Raw genomic sequence first — 21,427 nt, forward strand, 5'->3', positions numbered from 1 at the left:
CCCCCCCCCCCCCCATTTACTTTCCAGTGCTGAGGATCTAACCAAGGGCCATGTGCATGTTAAGCTAGTGCTCTACCACTGTGCAATACCCGCTGCTCAAAAGACCCATTAATGATATGTGGTCATAAAAGTTGAAGAAAGTGGCATTTGTATCTGGTCTCTTTGACTTTAGGAGAATTGTGTGCCAGGCAATTGTTATTAGCCTGTATATGTGCATTTTCAAAGGGGATAGAATGTAATGCTGAAGCTTTTGAACCCTTAGGGCATAATGTAAGGTGGAGAAAAAAACCTTGATCAGAGGGTTGGGATAGTAGATAATGGAATGAGATGAAATTCATTAGTATCTTTGTGAAGCAAATTTGGTATGTAAGAAAATGTTTTTTAAAATTTTTGATCATTGATTTTTACCTTTGAGTTCACCATAAGAAGTCACTTAAAAGTAAGCTTTTTTTTTTTTTTTTTTAGAATATTATAACTAATCACTGCTTCCTTTGCATTTAGGTGAAACTTTTAAGTGTTACCTGTAACTGGACTGTATTCAAATTTCTTGGCATCACTGTATTTCTCAATCATGTTACAATGGAAAGTTTCAGGAGTGATAGAAACTTTTAAGCACTAACAAAAATAGAAATATAAAGCATGACCATGTTTCAAAGATTGCCAACTTGTGGCCATTCTTGTTTCATTTATAAATACTTCCAGCACCCCCTTCTGCACTGGATTATTTTGAAGATAATTCTAGCATTATGTCATTTTATCTGTAAATATTTTAATGCTATCTCTAAAACATAAGGGTTTTTATTTTAAAAAGTCAACCACATAATTGACAATGATTTCTTTTCTCTCCCTCTCTCTCTCTCTCTCTCTCTTTTTTTTTTTTTTTTTGGTACTGGGGATTGAATTCAGGGGCACTTGACCAGCCACATCCCCAGCCCTATTTTGTATTTTATTTAGAGAGGGTCTCACTGAGTTGCTTAGCACCTTGCTGTTGTTGAGACTGGCTTTGAACTCGTGATCCTCCTGTCTTATCCTTCTGAGCTGCTGGGATTATAGTCATGTACCACTAAGCCTGACTGACAGTGATTTCTTAGTGTTATCAAATATCCAGTGGTCAGATTTCTCTGCTCATTTTTTTTTTTTTTTTTTTACAGTTTGTGTCAAAATTGCATTTGATTGATATGTCTGAATGCTTTCTTAAAATTATATATTTCCCTCTCCATCCCTCACATTCTATAGTTTCTTACATTCTGGATTTTAATGATCACATCTTTATAGTATTTAATATAGTACTCTGTCTACTTATTTCCAGTGAATCTTACTTGAAAGTTTATTAGGCTACTTTGAAATATGATGAAGAATTTGCATTTTGGTGTTTGGAATGCAGGGAAGGGATTCCCTCTGTGCTTAAAGGATAATCTCCAGAGGTACTTTTTCTTCCTAAACTAACACCATATATTGCTTTAATGTATTGTCTTAGTCCCCAGAAGACCATGTCCGTGTTTAGCTGTATCTGTGAAGCCCGACAAGAGGATGAGACTGTGGGTGAGGATCCCACCTCTGTACCCATCAGGTAAAATTTATTTTCACAGCATTTTGGGGGGTATATCAATTTTGTTTGGTACCAAAATTCATATGTACTGCTACTGTTTTGTGAGCTTGAGCTTTTTTTTTTTTTTAGTCTGGGGAACTAGGACATGTGGATTGAGTCATAAATGAGATGTTATGAGAAATTTTAGTAAATATTTTATAGATACAGATTTTATCTGCCAGTTGTATTAGTTCAAAATGACTCAGTCTTCATAAATTTAATATGTTATTCTGTTCTGAGGTTTGTTTTTTTTTTCTTAGCTGAAGAAATAATGTTTGCTTTTAACAGATTTTTATTCTCTTAGTTTCCTATAGGGCAACATATGAGATGCTTAATATCTCAAATTTAAAAAGTTTTTCAACCTTAATGAATTGATTTTTCCATAATTTCTTTATTTCATAACCTTTTAGGATACTCTGAAGCAAGAAAAAGCAAACAACAAAAATCTCTTGAGTCAAAGTGTTTCTTTTCTATTTAAATTATTACAAAGTACCATGTTGGGAATATATGATTCTTACATTTAGCATAGGGGAAAAAGAAATGGCAATGGAAGTAAACTTTTATTTTCATTATTAAGTAGTATCTTTCATCTCTAGAATTCATTGATTTTTTTAAATAGATAATGTGATGATAATTTGTTAGTAGGTATATCCCTAATAGTGTATTGGTAGCATTTTTTCTGTGTTCTAGAAATAGTTAGAAGAGACATGTCAGTGCCTTTACTGGGTAATCTGATTATTAAATGTGAGCTTGTTGATATTCTTAGGACTTCATTGGCCTTGATGGCAAGAAAATCAGAGCCTCTTTTGTGTTCAAAAAAAGACTCATTGTGTCAAATATCACTTTGTGTGATTCTAAAAGTGGTATTATGGCCTAGCTTTTACTAAATTTATTGATGGCATTGTATCCTTTTTATTAGAGTGATTTAAAATAGAGGGGCAAAGGGAAAAAGAAGAAAACTAACAAAAAAAAAATGTTAGGAACATTAACAGGACATGGGAAGCAATCTGGATTTGATTGCAGTTGTTCCATGGTCAGACCTATACACAGAACTGAATGGTTACAACTTTCTTAAAGTGGAGACTTATTTATTCTTCCCTGATTCACTTTGGATTAATTTTATCCAGGCTTTTTTCCTGCTAAAATTTGCTTTCTTAACATCTGTTTCCAAATCTTGGTATATGGTGACCAGAGTACAATCATGTAGCTGTAACTAATGGAGAAAGAAGTGTGTACTACTTATAATTTATTGGATTTCCTTGCTTTTAAAGCTCTTTTCTGATGCCAAAGATTCTTCCTTTGGTGATTATTGAGACATTAATATACATTTTCATGGTGGATTTTTCTTATGGCTTTGTTTTTATCTAAAGATTTATAAACTTGGTAGGAGTGGGACAACACTTTTTGCAATATATATGTTGCAATTATGGCTTTTTTTTTTTTTTTTTTTTTTTTTTGAGAAAAAAGAAAAAGTTAATTGCTTTGCTAAAGCAGAGGAGAAACACAGGGAACTCCTGTCCCAAAGGCTGTGGTTCTGCCCATCATGGGGAACAGGGTTTTTAAAGAGGTGATTCAGAGAAAATGAGATTAGGGAGGGGAGATCAGGAAAGAAAAGATCAGGGAAAAGAAGAGCAGGGAGGAGAAGAGCAGGAAGGAAGAGGTTAAGGAAAAGAAAATCAGGGAGGAAAAGGTCTGGGAGAAGAAGATTGGGAAAAAGAAGAAAACATGTAAGTTTCAAAGCCACAAGGAATATAGTCAAAGCATCAAGTGAACCCCTGTTACATTTCTCCACTGTCAATTTCTGGCTTCCATTTTGACGGAAAGTGGGTGATAATATCTCAAAGCTACTTCCTGGTGAAATGGGGTGAAGATGGGGGAAGTAACTCAAAGTCCTTGTTCTCTATCCTTGTTCTGGGTGGAATGTGGACAATTAAGGGCATTCAGCATCAGAGTAGTTCAGAGATCTACAGTGGCAGATAGCAGGTGACTGGACAAGGCATACATAGGGGTAGGGATCATGCTAAGACAACAATAAAAATAGCAAAGCATTAATTTTTTGTAAACAATTAGCACAAAAACAATTAGTATTTCAGCCAGTCTCTGAAAACCATGAGGACAGTAATTCAATCTTATCAGTGAAAAACAGATCAAGTTCTTCAGTGTATAAGAGATTAGGAAGATTTGTAGGTCTATGAAATCAGACTCAAATTAACTCAGGACAGATTTGCAACTCTAGTGATCATTATTATTAGACACTCTCACACAAGAACCCTTCCTTCATAGCCTCCAGCTTTACTTAAGAGTCAGCTTAGATTCCTCAGAGATCACTCTTGGAGATGTGTGCGAAGCCTCTTGGCTCCTTTAGCTTTCCTCTACCAGTGGTGCCACCTGCCAGGATGGCTCAGGCTCTGGTTGACCACTTGTGGCTTCTCTTGAAAGTATCAGGAACATTTCTGTCTCCAGTGACCCTCCTCTTTGTAGAATGTACACTGATTGGCTTACTGTTCTCTAGAGTCCTCTCTATTAACCAGAGTTGCAGGGCCCAGAGAGGGGTCCCCTTTTTCTGTGTATCCTGGCTGACCTTAGAGGGCAAGGGCCAAATGTTGGCTGCTTTTCCCTTAGCCCTTTTACTTCCTTGACTTTGTCCCAAGTTTTTGGTTTTAAACACCCAGAAAGCAATTATTTTTTTTTTTTTTGCCTCTTATTAATTTATCATCAAATCTCGTCAGTGAATACACACACACACACGAACTTGAGTGGCAGAGCCTGTACTTTTAACATTAATCATTTGAGCAATGCTAACATGAGAATGATAAATACCAAATTTCTGATATTTTGGTAGGGGAATCTGCTGAATATTGCTAGTGTGTTAATGAGTTGCTTTTGGTCTTTAAAGAGGGAAGAATTCTGATTACATATTTAGAGGGGGTAAAAAAACCAACCTTAATACTTGAGGGGGAAGAAAAAGTTCAAAATAAAATAGAACTTTAGGGCTGAGGTTGTGGTTCAGTGGTAGAGTGCTTGCCTCGCACATGCAAGGACCTGGATTAGATTCTTAGCACTACATAAAAATAAATAAATAAATAAATAAAATAAAGGTATTTAAAAAAATAGACTTTACTTTAGCAGTGAAATTCCATTCAGAGGTTCTACCCCAATGTCTTAGTCTCTTTGGGCTGCTGTTATAAGCTGTCATTACACTGGGTAACTTATGAACAACAGAAATTTCTTATTGTTTTGGAAAGTCTTAAAGCTTTGGCAAACTTGATGTCTGGTGAGGGCAAGGGCCTCACTTTCTATGAGGAAGCTCTCTGAGGTCTCCTTTATAAGGGCATTCATGAGGGTTCTGCCCTCATGACCTTACTCAAAAAGGCCTTACCCCTGAATAAAATTACCTTGGGGGATAGTATTTAATTTATGATTTTTGAGTGGACACAGATATATGAGGTAAAATGTGTAATCTTACTCAAGGGTGGGAAGTAATGGTAATTGAAATTATTAATTGAATCCTGACCCTTTTGGCTTTTGACTTACCTTCATTTTTGCTTAACTAATGATATGTTAGATATCTTAAAGGTTTAAACATAAATATTCAATTCATATAGAAGGTGAATTGAGTCTCTTGGTTTTTTTTGGTTTTTTTTGGATACCAGGGATTGAACTCAGGGGCACTCAACCACTGAGCCACATCCCTAGCCCTATTTTGTATTTATTAGAGACAGGGTCTCACTGAGTTGCTTAGCGCCTCACTAAATTGCTGAGGATGGCTTTGAACTCACAATCCTCCTGCCTCTGCCTCCCGAGCCACTGGGATTACAGGCATGAGCCACTGCACCTGGCGAATTGAATCTCTTTAATTGCTTTATTTTGTGCAACTAGTATTGGTTACACATCTATACAGTACTTTTTTATATATGATCATTTATAAGACTTGTTAGAAGTAGGTGCTACTCATTATGAGTGTCTCTTCTTCATTGGAGCATAGATCCACATTCAGCTGAAGTTCCTGAGAGCACAGAAGTTTATTCCTTATCCTTCCTCAATCTTCTATTATATTAAACTGAACTGAACAACATAGAAACCTTAAAAATGTTTTCTTTTCCTCATTCAAGATCCAGAGCAAAGCAAGCCCTAAAGAGCTATTCATGCTTCCTTTATTCTTTCTACCTAGGTGAGTTCAGCTGCTAAGAATGAGAGCTGCTCCCAAATAGGAGAAAGCCCAAATTCGGTCTTTCTTTGGCCAAATACTTAAAGCAACAAACATATGATGTGGTTTCTACAGTCTCAAGGTTATCTTCAGGATTTATTTCAGTTTATGCCTTATAAAATGTGATACCCCAAACTGAAACATATTCTAGATGTGATCTCAGCATGGTCAATTACGAATGGATTTTTTAATCTTTATTCTGGCTATTTAAATATTATGTAGACTAAAAATGCACTAGTGTGTGTTTATTTAGTCTTTTAAAATTTTTAGTTGTAGATGGACATAATACTTTTATTTATTTTTATGTGGTGCTGAGGATTGAGTGCCTCATGTGTGCTAGGTGAGTGCTCTGCCACTGTGCTACACCCTCAATCACTGTTTATTTAACCTTAAGTAGAGTTTTCAGCTTATTGATTCAGAGAATATTCATTCTTTTGTTCAGCTTACATGTATTAAGCACTCATTTTGAACTATGTGTTACATGTTTTAAATATAAAGATGAATAAGATGAATTTCTATGTAACCTCCTAATTTGGAGTTAGCCTGGGCCCTTTTTATTCTGGAGAATTGTTAAGGACATTTAAGTTCCTAGTCACCTCAGAAAGCATGATATTTAATTTATAGGAGACATTCCGCAAATGCTTGTGGAATAAATGAGCAAATCACTGATGCCTAAGTGGAAAGACTAATGAGAAGAAATGGACTATATCTTTGAGAACTATCTTTGAGGAACCAAGTTACTCTGAAATTTTATCTGTAAATATACCCATTTAGCTAGCAAAACCAGAATCTCACCAACAACTTTCTCCTTTAAAGATTGGATTTGATTTCTTAAAGTTATTAGCCAGGAGAAGATAAATGGTATCTGTAATGTTAGGTATCAGTTAAGGAATCTTAGACCTATTCATTAACAAATGAGACATCTTAACCTAGTTGATTTTTTTTTTTTTGAAGTAGAACTCTAAGCTGTCTTGTATTGTCTGTGACTTCAGTGATGTCTCTACATCTTAATTTTCACCTTATTTTCCTGCATTAGGTTTCAGTGGTCATACTACTGTTAGGAAGAAATGATATGACCATTTTAGCCTCATGATGGAATGGTCCTGCTACCATTACTTGTTCATAGGAATGCATTTGTGATGGGCCTCACAAAGTGATGTGCTTGGCCATAGTAATTTCTCTCATCCTTGTGTTACTAAAATTGTCTGAGTTCCCCATTGCCACTATACATTCTCTGTTTCTCTTTTGTTCTCTGTCTTATTTGACACAACATCCTGGTTCACTTCATCCATTTTCTGTTGCTAATAACATAGTACACAGTGTGGGTAGGTTATAAAGAAAGGAGGTTTATTTGGATCATAGTTCTGTTCCTAAGTCAAGGGGCTGCATCTGGTCGTGGCCTTGCTGTCAAGAGTCTCATGATAGGGCAGGGCATCACATTATAAAAGAGAGGGAGTTGCATGTATTAGCTCAGGTCTCTTACTTGTGCGGAACCTACCCTTATGACCTTATCTAATCTTAATTATCTCTCAAGTCCCACCTCTAAAATGTGATAGTTGGATTAAGTTTCAACCCTCTTAATCCCGTATGACCACATGAGTTTAAAAGGGAAGGAACCATGTTCACACCACAACACATTGTTTTAATTTTAGGGGGAACTTACTCCATTTTCCAAGTACTCAAGAAGAGGAGGAGAAAGAAAAATTGGAAGTTGATCAAAGGATCAGGCAGAATGAACAGCCTATGAAGCCCATCAGTCCTGTTGAGGATTCTGCCTCTCTTGCCTCACATCAGAGGATCACACAGGGGCCATCCAGCCCTCAAGAAGAAGTGATGGAGATGGATGTACAAGAAGTCCAGAAAGGACAGAACACCAATCAGGAAAAATCTAGTAAGGCCTTGATTGAAAGGCCTACCCAAAATAATATAGGAATCCAGACCATGGAACGTTCTCTGTGGGTCCCAGAAACAGTTTCAGCTGCAACCCAGACAGTAAAGAATGTATGTGAGCAGGGGACCAGTACTGTGGATCAGACCTCTGGAAAACAAGATGCCACCGTGCAGACTGAGAGGGGAAGTGGTGAGAAACCAGTCAGTGCTTCTGGGGATGATACAGAGTCACTCCATAGCCAGGTGAGAGCATACCAGAACACTTCAGAGGCCTTGCTTTTGACTGAATACTCAGAGAATTTAAGTTGTAACACTTCTTCCTAATGACAACTCTTAGAAGTTTTGTATAGTTTTGTTCAAAGAAAAGCAGCTTATCCAGGATAGAGTTAGGGTGGTGAAAATTATAGTTAACTCTACAGTGGGTATTGTTTTAGGGAAAGTGGACTAGTGCTAGTTTGTCAAATAGGCCTTTAGTGGAATAGAAAGCAAGGATACAGTCTGGGTCCTACAATTTTCTCCACAGTCTTTTCCTTCTGTTTCCATTTCACATCCTTTATTCTAATTATTAGAGCTAATTAATTATCTCTCCCCTAAATCTGTTTCACCAGCATTTCCAGGAATTCAGACAGTAGAAAATAAAGTGTATCACAGTAGTGGAATCAGAAAGAACAGTGACAGGCATAGAGAGATAGGGAAGGGTCCAAAGTGACTGGGAACTAAAGGAAAGAGGCTAAGACTAGAGACAATGGGACTGATGAAAGTGAGGTTAGAGGAAGAACAGGTTCCTAGGATAGTGTAGGGAACTGTGAGTACTAGTAAAAATTGAGTAGGTAAGAGGATAAGAGTAGTAGAAATGTGTTAACAATAGAAGTTCATAAAGTTCAGTTGGCATTGCTTTTTATCTAAAGAACAGTTGGAACTGTAAATTTGTATGTTAATTAACAAGGCATCATCAAAATGAGAAGGATTATAATCTAAGAATAATGTACTTTTAAGTATCAAAATTTGCTTAAATACCCCTAGACATAAGCAGTATTAGGTCATTTCACATCAAGGCATGCTGACACATATCTTTCTAGTGTCTGACTATATAGCTGGTCCATTTTCTGACTTATCTATAGATGAATAGAAAGCAAAGCAGCTGGAAAGTTTCATCATGTTAGATTCATGAATCCTCTGAACAGCACTCATCATTAAGAAGTTGATTTGTGATTCTGGCATTTACCGTTAGACCTGTGCTTGTGTTCTGTATCTGTCATAGGGGGAAGAAGAGTTTGATATGCCTCATCCTCCACATGGCCATGTCTTGCATCGCCACTTGAGAACAATCCGTGAAGTGCGTACAGTTGTCACCCGTGTCATCACAGATGTATATTATGTGGATGGAACAGAAGTAGAAAGAAAAGTTACTGAGGTAATACCCTGGGTCTGTGTGGCAAGTTTCTTTGTATTGAAAACTCATCTTGCACACCCCTTTTCCTATGCCACTAGTTCTAATACTTGGTTTTCCTCCTTCTCTTCCTCCTTTTCCTCTCCTCCTCCTCATTATTATTATTATTATTATAAAAGATATAAGAATTGGGTTAAAAAAGAGAAATTCTGTATTCTGTGTTTTCTTCAAGCATGGCTTGCTCTTTGATCTTTGGTCAGTCCCATTAGGTTTTTCCTTTTCTGTAAAAAACAGGTTGATAAATCTCTAAATCTTTCATGTATATAGATTTTATGTATCAGGGGCTGGGATTGTGGCTCAGTGGTAGAGTGCTCGCCTAGCATGCATGAGGCACTGGGTTCGATCCTCAGCATCACATAAAAACAAAATAATATGTTCACCTAAAACTAAAAAAATACATAAATAAATAAATATTTTTTAAAAAAATTTTATGTATCATTTAAAATCTTTTGAAACTCAGATGAAGCTTAGAATTCCCTTTTTAGATGCATGTGTTTCTTTGTTGTTGTGTTTTATTTTAATTTGTTTTAGTTATACATAGATACAATATCTTTATTTTGTTTATGTATTTTTATGTGGTGCTGAGGATCAAACCCAGTGCCTCACATGTATGAGTCAAGTGCTCTGCCACTGAGCTACAATCCCAGCCCCTCCTTGTTGTTTTTTATGTCTAGTCATTATATTCTTTTTTGGTCTCTATCTGTGTATTGTCATAGGTCATGGACTTGTTGGTAAGAGATGCACCTTAGTTTTTCAGTGAGATTCATTATGGACTTACTAATATGTCAGTGCATAATATTGGTATTTATTGACTTGTTAATGAACAATGTCATTTATTGACTTAATTTAGATTTAATATTGGCTGAGATTAGATAGATTTTCTAAAGATCTGAGATCTTTATTGGTACATATGGTGGTATGTGGAACTATTTTATTAATTGATAGGAGGCACAACTATTATCTTCCTCCTTTCTTATCTCCTTTATCCAGACATTTTTCTGTAATGATAATAATAACCCTATTTAACCCTACATTGTTGCATAATTGTGAGCTAACCATGTAGAAAGTTGTGCTTAGGAAGAATTAAACTCTGGTATATATGTTTCTTAAATGGAACATTCCTATTGTTCAGTAATATACAGTTGTGATCCTCATGTTAGATAACATTTGACATCAATTTGAGAAATTGTCTTTTATTCTTTATCATATACAGATTCTCAAAAATATTATAAAATATTGATTTATCTTCTTTTTTTCTTTTCAATGCTGGGCATGGAACTCAGAGCTTCATGCACTGAGCTACATCCCCAGCTTTTTTTTTAATTTTGAGACTGAGTCTTGTTAATTTCCTAGGGCCTCAAATTTGTAATCCTCTGGCTCAGCCTCCCAAGCAGCTGGGGATTATAGGCATGTGCCATCATACTTGGCTCAACTTTATTTTTAAATATTTATTTTTTAGAAGTAGTTGGACACAATACATTTATTTTTATTTATTTTTATGTGGTGCTGAGGATCGAACCCAGGGCCTCACACGTGCTAGATGAGTACTATAGCTGAGCCACAACCCCAGCCCCATTAAATATTTTTTAAAGCATTTTTGTTCATGGATTTTTTTTTTTTAAGATTTTTTTTTTAAGTTGATGATAGACCTTTAATTAATTAATTAATTAATTTATTTGTGGTGCTGAGAATCGAACCCAGTGCCTTACACATGCCAGTCAAGTGCTGTAGCCACAACCCCAGCCCTGTTCATGGAATTTTTTATGTCATGATTTTGGGGAATTTATGAACTCAATAGTTTTATTGAAAAATAATTTGCCTTCGTGAAAAATTGAAACTGCTGTAGTCCACATTAGTATAATATATCTGTGTCAGATATACTGTATTTTATATACACAGTATATACAATATACTGTATACATGGTAATATATATATACACACACACACAGTATATTAAATAGAATATATTATATTGTGTATATATATAGTATATACAGTAATATATAATATATTGTGTATTTGTGCCAGATACACTATATTGTTATACTTAGTACTTCATTTAGTATTTATTCTGATACTTTCTAAAGTATATATTTCTGGAAACAATAGTACTGTTAGATAGTCTAGAGGGAAGAGTTTCATGGTCATGAATAAGTGTAAGATACCAAATGTTATTCAACCCTATCACTACCACCATCGTCATAGAAATTCACATATAATCACATTTAAGGTTCTGAGAAGAATTCTGGTAAATATGGCTATTTTAGTCTGTTTAACCAAGTACTTCCTGAACTTATTTTTCTTTGAACATATATTAAGATAATGCCTATTATATGCCTATGGAGTATGGTTTGTTAAACACTAATTAAATAAAATAATAATAAAGACTAATCTTTAAATAATAACTTTAATATTTACTCACATAACATTTGTTATGTACCAGGGATTATTATAAGAACTTTAGTGAACTAACTTATTTAATTCTCAAAATTTTGCTGTGAGCCGGGCATAATCCCTATGGTGCATTATGTAGCACCATAATCCCTGCGGCTCAGGAGTCTGAGGCAGGAGGATTGCAGGTTCAAAGGTTCAAAGCCAGCCTCAGCAATTTAGTGAGGCCCTAAGCAACTGAGTAAGACCCTGTCTCAAGATATAAGGGCTGGGGTTGTAGCTCAGTGTGTGAGGCATTGTGTTCGATTCTCAGCAGTGTATATAAATAAATGAATAAAATAAAGTCCATCAACATTTAAAAAAATTGAAAAAAAAAGGGGCTGGGATTCAACTCAGTGCTTAAGCACCCCTGGGTTCAATCCCTGATACCCCCCCTCCAAAAAAAATGCTGTAAGATAAGATAGGGTTATTATTATCATTTTGTAGATGAGGACACAGAGGCATAAGAAGTTAAAATATTGACTAAAGTTTTGTAGAGCCAATAGAAGAATGAGTATTCAATTCAGGTGGTATAATTTCAGAGCTTGTGTTCCCAATCTCTACATAATGCTGCCTTTGAAGACAAAAAGTGATATGGCCAAAAGAAAGGCACATATCATGGTAGTTCTAAGGAGGAATAAATTCATTGGAAGATAATTTTGTTTAAGTCTTTTTGGGTGAGAAAAAACATTTTGAGATGGATATTAAAGATTTTAGATATTGGGAGATAGGAGGAAAGGGCTTGGTGAGCAGAGGCACAGAGGCAGAAAGCAAAGAGCATACAGAAACAGTTGGTGGGCAGCACATAACAGACGTGTGTGGGGTGGACAGGGATTTGGGCAGAGAACTCTGGGGAATACTCCTAGGTGTAAAACTATTCATGTTCTGGGAAGGAGAGAAAACATAACAATGAAGAACTTTGCTTTCTGTCATCTTTTACAGCTCTTGTTTCTTTTGTCATCTTTTGAAGATTTTTTTCCTGTATTTGCCAGCAGTTTCCTAGTACTGTGGCAGACACTGGGACTGTGAAGATGAAGAGATAATGTTCCTGATCTGTAGGCACTTACAGTTGACATGTAACAAGACCAGAACTTGTTGATTGCTGTAGTAGAAGGGTTGGAGGATATGCTAGAAATAAGGGATGGAGCCTACAAGCCTATTTGAGGAGGTCGAAAGGCCTCACAGAAGATATAGTGCTCAGAGGAGTATGGCAGATAACACTAAGAGGTAGGGTAGGAGGATATTCCAAACAGAATGCAAAGTAGATGCAATGCTGGATTATTATTTTTACTCTCAGTGACAAAAACATGTTTGGTAAGGAAGGCTGAGTAAAGGTACTGTTGAGATTGGTAACGGCCTAGGGCCTAGTGCTTTATATGTCATAGAAAAGAGGATAGACTTTTTTAAAGTATTTTTATTAGTTGTTGATGAGCTTTTTTATTTTATTTGTTTGTATGTGGTGCTGAGAATCAAACCCAGTGCCTCACACATGCTAGGCAAGTGCTCTACCACTGAGCCACAATCCCAGCCCAAGAGGGTAGATGTTTTTATCTCCTGTGTTGTGGGAATCATTTAAAAGTTTTTGGGAGAAGGAGTTACATGCTCAGATTTGCATGTTGGAAGTGTCAGATTGGCGACAGGATGACAGTGAATTGTAGTGGTTTGAGATTAGAGGCATAATTTAGGAAAGAGATAATGAATGTCAAGGTAGTACTGAGGCAGTAAGGGCTGAGAGGAGAGAATAGATGCAAGAAATATATAAAGGGAAAAATTGATAGACCCTTGTGAACTCCTGAATGTGAAGATTTAGGCAAAAGGAGCAATCTAATATGACGCTGGGTAGCTACATAGATGGTGGTACTGTGAACTGAGACAGAGAAAATAAGTAGGCTTCTGGTTTGCAAGACAAGATCCTTCATTCAGTAAACATTCACTGAGGGCCTCATTTGTGACAGGCACTGTACTCTATTTTGGTATTATATCCAGAGAAGATGGTTAAGATTTCTGTCTTCATATAGCATATGGGGCAATACACAGGAAAATAAGTGAACATATTCACTTTTGGATTGATGCAGTAAGATGTAAATCATAGCAATTTTGTTAAATAAATCATTTTTTAAAATAATTAGTTTCAGGTGGACACACAATACCTTTATTTGATTTATTTTTATGTGGTGCTGAGGATCGAACCCAGTGCCTTACACGTGCTAGGCAAGTGCTGTACCACTGTGCCACAATCCCAGCCCTAAGTAAATCACTTTAAACTGGGGGAAAAAAAATAAAGCCATAACAGGCTAACTTAGAACTTTGGCTCCAATCATTATAAGAGTAGGAGCCTCTACTGTTGTAAAGGCAGTTAGGCTGGCTATTGATTTTTGGACCTGCTGTAAACTGAGATATAGCCTTAGACCCCTACTTATTTGCCATGTCTGAGAAAATAAATCATCTTACATTCTGGGCTCATGACACCTACTTTAGTTAAGTGATCTTGGCAGATTGTACTAACTTGGATCCAGTTAGAGCCAGAAAGTTGGATAATAGGAGATAGTAATTGGAGAGTGGCTTCTTTGTAGTTGAGACTTTGGGGGTGTACAATAAGAACCTATAAGTAGATGCTGAGGTCAAGTAGAGGAAAAGGATAATGATGGTAATTAGTTCAGAAAACTAGGAAGTTGCTGTGAGTCATCTAATGTATGTGAGCCATTGAGAAGATGATAGAAGCAGAGATGGGGAAGGCAGGAGGGCTGTGAACCGGTAGTTAAGGTCATCATGTGAGAGTGATTGGAAGGATACTAGTAGATAATAGAGGAAGGGGAGAAGATGGTTGAAAAGAAGAGTGGTTTGGTAGGAGTATGAGGTTGGGAAGTAGAAATGGTATTTATATTAATAGTATTTATGTAGCAGGAAAGTCTTACCCTTTTAAAACTCTTTTATGGAAGTTTGGTTGAAAAAAATCTGCCTTCACTAGATAGAGCTGCTGGGGATGTGATAAGCACTGTGGATATCTAGGATTCATTCATAGAGGCAAGGAAATAAGAGGTTCATAGATTGAGTTTTGAATGTGTTAGATTTCAGGTGTCCGGTACATCCAAGGGGAAGAATTTGGTAGGTGTTTGTGTCTCAATTAAATGCCAGTAATTTAATTGAGTTTGTACTGTTAGATCGAAGGGGTTGAGTGTGGTAAACCTACCTAGGGAAAGCATATAAGAATGAGGAAAGAAATGAGAACAGAATCCTGGAAAATACCAGTTTTAAAGGCAGAGATAAAGGAGCCCCAAAAGAAGCATAAAAAGGAGTAGCCAAAACAAGACTCCTAAAGTGCAAGAAATAAAATCAAGAATTAATAAATGTGATGGACTCAAACTAAAAGCTTCTTTTCAGCAAAAGAAACAATCAATGAGGGCTGGGGATGTGGTCCAAGCAGTAGCACGCTCGCCTAGCATGCATGCGGCCCGGGTTTGATCCTCAGCACCACATACAAACAAAGATGTTGTGTCTGCCGAAAACTAAAAAAAAAAAAATATATATATATATATATATATTAAAAAAAATTCTCTCTCTCAAAAATAAATAAATAAATAAGTAAAAAGAGCAGTTTCTTTCTTAATGTAATATTAGGATACTTAACACTAAATACTTCCGCTTCTATGGAACTTTAAAAAAAAAAAAACAAAGAAACAATTAATGAGGTGAAGAGAGAGCCTACATTTTGAGAGCAAATTTTTGCCACATGTCAGATAGAGCACTAATCTCCAGGATGTATAAAGAACTCAAAAAACTTCACACACACAAGAAACAAACAACCCAATCAATAAATGGGCTACGGAGCTGAACAGACATTTCTCAGAAGAAGATGTATATTCGATCAGTAAATATATGAAAAAATGTTCATCATCTCTAGCAATTAGAGAAATGCAAATCTAAGATTTCATCTTTACTCCAGTCAGGATGGCAGCTATCAAGAATACAAACAATAATAAGTGTTGGCAAGGATGTGGGGGAAAAGGCACACTCATACATTTTAGTGGGACTGCAATTTGGTGTAACCACTCTGATAAGCAGTATGCAGATTCCTTAGAAAACTTGGAATGGAACCACCATTTGACCCAGCTATCCCACTCCTCGGTCTGTACCCTAAGGACTTAAAATCAGCATACTATAGTAACATAGCCACATCAATGTTTATAGCAGCTCAATTCACAATAGCTATACTGTGGAACCAACCTAGATGCCCTTCAGTAGATGAATGGATAAAGAAACTGTGGTATATATACACAATGGAATATTACTCAGCATTAAAAGAGAATAAAATTATGGCATTTGCAGGTAAATGTATGGAGTTGGAGAAGGAAAATATCATGCGAAGTGAAGTAAGCCAATCCCAAAAAAACCAAAGGCCAAATTTTCTCTGTGATATGTGGATGCTGATCCATAATGGGGCAGGGCATAGTAAAAATGGAGGAACTTTGATTGGGCAAAGGGAAGGGAGGGTTGGGTAGGGGCCATGGGGGCAGGAAAGATGGTGGGATGAGATGAATATCATTACCCTAGGTACATATATGGTGCGATGCTATATAATGTACAACCAGAGAAATGAAAAAGTTGTGCTGCAATTGTGTACCATGAATCAAAATGCATTCTGCTGTCATATATTTAAAAAAAATGCATTCTACTGTCATGTATAACTAATTAGAGCAAATAAAAAAAAAGAAATGCAAAAAATAATAAAAAAAGGAGTAGCCAAAAAGGTAGGATAAAAAAAAGAGAATTATGTTATGGATTTTAAAGAAGGGAGACGTAAAAAATAATAATTTCATAGGATTAGCTAAGTGTATGTATGTGTGTACATTGCATATTGTCTTCCCAGAGAGACTGTAAACTTGTTGATGGACGAGTCATATTATACTTCTCTGTATCCTTTCTGACATTTAACACAGTGTCATGTGAACAGCCTACACTCAATGGCAGATGTTGTAACCTGTATGCTGTAATTTCTTTATTGTGTGCCTATAGGGGACATTGCTGATTGGTCCTTTGAACCCTGGGGTTTAGCCTCAGAAGGCTTAAAACTAGGCTCTATGCAGCCACTACCAGCCCATTAAAGTGGGAATGTGAGATGAAGCCAAATTGACATTCTTTGTTCCCTTCGTACTGAAAACTCATAGATTGATTACAATCATTTCGGTCTTCATTTTTCCTACAGTGATAACCATTTTTAGTCCATTTTTTACTATAATTGTCTGCTTCCTTGATCACTTATTGAAAGGTAATATAGAAAAATCATGTTAAAAAGTGTGTAATTAATGCTGCCCACTGTTTGTGTTTGTTTGGATTTTTTTTAGTTGTAGATGGACACAATACATTTATTTTATTTATTTTTTTAATGTGGTGCTGAGGATTGAATCCAGTGTCTCACACGTGCTAGGCAAGTGCTCTACCACCGAGCTACAACTCCAGCCCCTGCCCACTGTTAGTGAAATACTTGGAAGGACTCCTAATGACCCATTTTCTCCTCTAACCTACCTACCTACCTCCTTGCTTTTCTTCACTAAGGAAATTACCACTGTCTTCTAGGTTAGAATTTTTGCTAACAAAAGGTTGCAAACTTTTCCAATAAAAAGATAACAGCTCAGTATAAAGGTTTCTTTCTTATTAATCATTTGCTATCTTTACTTTTTATTGAGATTTCATATATACCCAGTAAAATGAACAGATCCTAAGCATTGAGTGACCTTTGATTTTTTTTTTTTTCCCCCTTAGAGACAGGATCTTGCTAAGGAGTTAGTTGCCCAGGCTAGCCTGAAACTTGCAGTCCTCCTCCTTTAGCCTTCCAAGTATCTGAGATTTCAGGAGTTCTGACAATTTTATGTAACTACTACTCAAAATAGATACAGAACATTTCTATTATTTCAGAAAGTTCCCTCCTGATTTTCACTTTCCTGAATTGAAATTTCTTGCTATCTCTAGAGGATTTTCAAACCATCACATTGGCACTGTTACTCTGCTTTCTTTTAGCTTTTGTATCCATTTCTTCTCTGCAGGAGACTGAAGAACCAATTGTAGAGTGTCAGGAGTGTGAAACTGAAGTTTCCCCTTCACAGACTGGGGGTTCCTCAGGTGATCTGGGGGATATCAGCTCCTTCTCCTCAAAGGCATCCAGTTTACACCGCACGTCAAGTGGGACAAGTCTTTCAGCCATGCACAGCAGTGGCAGTTCAGGGAGAGGAGCCGGACCACTCAAAGGAAAAACCAGTGGGACAGAACCTGCAGATTTTGCCTTACCCAGCTCTCGAGGAGGCCCAGGAAAACTGAGGTGCAGACAGGGTCTCCCAAGAGAGAGTCACAGCAGGGGCAGGGTTGCTAACATTCTAATATCACAAGAAAAGGGGAGTAATGGGAAATCCCTGTCTTCGATTTAGGATGAATTGACTTCATCTTCATCTCCATTTATTCCTTTCCTATTTGGGGTTGGTATGGGAGGAGCCCTGTGGAAAGTAGATTTTGTTGGCAAAGAAGCCCTTGAGAAAATGTAGAAAACAGGTGAGGGAACTTTGGGAATGCTGGGCAGTTGCTTCTACCACCCCTGTATTCTGCAGCCTACCCACATTTTGGTTGGGAAAACAGGAAGTTTGGGATGGTGGCCCCACTTGATGTATCTCTTAGCTTTTTTTTTTTTTTTTAATCCTTTGAAGGGCAGAAATGGGTGTGCTGGTTTTAAGGGCAGCAGTAGGAAGTTTTGTCAGGAGGGAGTAGACATTCATACAGGAAGATGTCCTTCATTTGTTATCTCATACTTTGAACTCTCTGGCTGAGATTTTGGTGGTGGATGTGTGAACCACCTTTCTGCTGCCCTAGCACATGTAGATTGGTTGGAGGGCCACGGGGAGACTATGAAGGAGGATCCAGTAGCAGGTACTATCAGACTAACCTGTCTTCATTCTCTAGTCCTAGAAAAGGGGTCAGTCAGACAGGGGCGCCGGTGTGTGAGGAGGATGGTGATGCAGGCCTTGGCATCAGACAGGGAGGGAAAGCTCCAGTCACGCCACGTGGGCGCGGGCGAAGGGGCCGCCCACCTTCTCGGACTACTGGAACCAGGTACCCCGGGTAGTGTGAGATAAATTTAGTCTGTGACTTGTTCAGAAAATAATAGGAATAGAGAGAACAGATGGGAGTAGAGTGTGTGTGGGGTATTCAGAGGGAGAAGAGGGTCCCATGCTGACTGGGGAGTGGGCAGAGTGAGACCATGAGAGCCCAAGTTTACTTATGCCTGTGATAAGGTTAATAAAGAATGGGCTACCCAGAACCATAGACAAAGGAGTGGGGAAATTGGTAGATATGAACTTCTGTCTTATATTCACTGCCTTTTTCTGTCTCTTTTATCTCTTTAGAGAAACAGTTGTGCCTGGCCCATTGGGCATAGAGGACATTTCACCCAGCATGTCACCAGATGATAAATCCTTCACCCGAATTGTGCCCCGTGTGCCAGATTCTACGAGACGAGCAGACCTGGGTGCTAGCACTTTGCGTCGTAGTGATTCTCCAGAGATTCCTTTCCAGGCTGCTACTGGCTCCTCTGATGGCTTAGATGCATCCTCTCCAGGGAACAGCTTTGTAGGGCTCCGTGTTGTAGCCAAGTGGTCATCCAATGGCTATTTTTACTCTGGGAAAATCACACGAGATGTTGGAGCTGGGAAGTATAAATTGCTCTTTGATGATGGGTACGAGTGTGATGTGTTGGGCAAAGACATTCTTTTGTGTGACCCCATCCCGCTTGATACTGAAGTGACGGCTCTCTCGGAGGATGAGTATTTCAGTGCAGGTAATAAAAGAACTAGATCTGTAGAGATTGTGCCCTAAGACTGTCTATATTCTATTGTGTCAGTAATTACCAAGACATCTCCTCCAGCCTATTCCTTTTCTAGGATCTCTAAAGTCAGAGATTCCATTACTATGAAACAGTTTATTCTTACCACTTGGTTTTTTGTTTGTTGCATTTTTTAAATAAACTTTTTGGAATAATTTTAGATTTAGAAAAAAATTGCAACGTACAGAATGCTGATAGCACAAAGTTCCTGTGTACCCTCTATCCAGCTTTCTTTATTGTTAGCATCTTAAATTGGCATGACACATTTGTCAGAAACTAATGTTAGTTCCATACTATTAACTAAACTCCACACTTTACATGGTTTTCACCAGCTTTTCTTTCATGTCCTTTTTCTGTTTCAGGATTTAATCCAGGATATCACAGTATTTTTAGCTATCATGTTTTCCTTTGTTCACATATGATTTGTGGCAATGTCTGTCTTGTTTTTCATGACCTTGACCGTTTTGAGATTACTAGACAGGTATTTTATAGAATGTTCCCCAGTTTGGGTTGTCTAATATTTTCTCATTAGCCTGGAGTTATAGGGTTTTTTTGTTTGTTTATTTTGGTACTGGGAATTGAACCCAGGCACTTTACCACTCAGTTACATCCCCAGTCCTTTTTATTTTTTTATTTCTTTGGAGACAAGGTCTTTCTAAGTTATTGAGGCCTTGCTAAGTTGCCAGTGTTGGCCTTGAACTGGTGATTCTCCTGTTTCAGCCTTCTGGGACACTGGGATTATAGACAACGCACTATGATACCTTGCTTAGTTATGGGTTTTTTATAAGAATGTTAAAGAGCTGAAGTACCCTTTCACCATATCATATGGGAGCCAAGGGAGATATATGACATCACTGGTGATGTTAATCTTTATCACTGGTTATGGTGACATTTGTCAGAGTTCTGCACTTTCAGTATTAGTGTTTTTCATTTCCATATTCTGTTCTTTCACCACTGACTTTTAAACTTGCTACTTGTTTTGATAGGAACTTGGTAGGTGAGTGTGGCAAGTACATTCAGATCTTTTAACACAGGAAGAAGTTGTTAGTGCTTCGTTTGCATGCTTGACTTCAATTGCTGTTTGGTTTTTGAAGAATGGTGCTGCTTCTTATTTTTGTAGAAGCCAATATTATTGATGGTGAGGGATTTGAGTGTGTGTTTACTATTTCACGAGCTAAGTTTTGAATATATTGGCTTCTCTGAACTAATTTGGGGATGCTTGTTTTTTTTTTTTTTTTTTTTTTTCATTTAAAAACATCCTGACTGAGGATTTTCTTGACATGGATTGGGATATAATGGGCAAAGCGTCTTTCTGTTGCAGTCTTCCGAGCTCTCTCATATTTGGAATTCCCTGAGTATTTGCTGTTTGGCCCTTTATTTGTGTTAATTTTAGATAACATCATCAGCTGTATGAGGCATCAATTAGGAGCATCACATAGATTGGGGGTCTTTTATGATCTTTGATTCACAGTATGGATCAAATGCATTTTTGTTCTTTGAAGGACAAAGCCCCTGTTAGGAGCTCACTTTTGGCCCTTTTAAGACAGACAATTTAGTATCCAGAGTGAATAATGGCAGTAAGGGGTAGGGACTCTGTTCCATTTATTGAGTCTGTCTTCTATTGTCAACACTAGATTGCTTCTAGTAGTAGTAGTTCTCCATTAGTGTTAAATGTATTTTTGGCCTTGGGCTTCTTTGTCTTTTTGAGTTGATCTCTGTGACTTAGTTTGGTGATAGAGATTGAAGCTAGGAGATGAATAAACAAGGGGAATGATTCTGTGGAACAGATAGGAAAGAACCAAGGCCTGCTTTCTTCTCTGTAACTTTTTTCCTTGGTGAGATTCTGGGTTTCTTAAACACAAGTTAATAGGAGAGAAAAAAAATTGTTTATAGGAGTGAAAAATGTTAACAGTAAGTCCTTGTTTTTTGTCTTTTGTACTAGAGATTGAATCCAGGGGCACTTTACCACTGAGCCATGTTCTCATCCCCCCCCCCTC

General features: G+C 37.3%; 1 protein-coding gene across 7 annotated transcripts in view; it reads left to right on the forward strand.

Annotated features, from left to right (window-relative positions):
• The window catches only part of Tp53bp1 (tumor protein p53 binding protein 1), a 95,980-nt gene that overhangs the window by 62,221 nt on the left and 12,332 nt on the right, over positions 1–21,427 (forward strand). For all 7 annotated transcript variants that reach the window (XM_048793260.1, XM_048793259.1, XM_048793262.1 and 4 more), the window contains 6 exons: positions 1,478–1,570; positions 7,448–7,928; positions 8,947–9,099; positions 17,608–17,879; positions 18,512–18,661; positions 18,955–19,385. In XM_048793260.1, the coding sequence (XP_048649217.1) occupies positions 1,478–1,570; positions 7,448–7,928; positions 8,947–9,099; positions 17,608–17,879; positions 18,512–18,661; positions 18,955–19,385 (1,580 nt within the window). The remainder of the gene's footprint in view (positions 1–1,477; positions 1,571–7,447; positions 7,929–8,946; positions 9,100–17,607; positions 17,880–18,511; positions 18,662–18,954; positions 19,386–21,427) is intronic.

Source organism: Marmota marmota, unplaced genomic scaffold (assembly GCF_001458135.2).
Source record: "Marmota marmota marmota unplaced genomic scaffold, marMar, whole genome shotgun sequence".
Taxonomy (NCBI): Eukaryota; Metazoa; Chordata; class Mammalia; order Rodentia; family Sciuridae; genus Marmota; species Marmota marmota.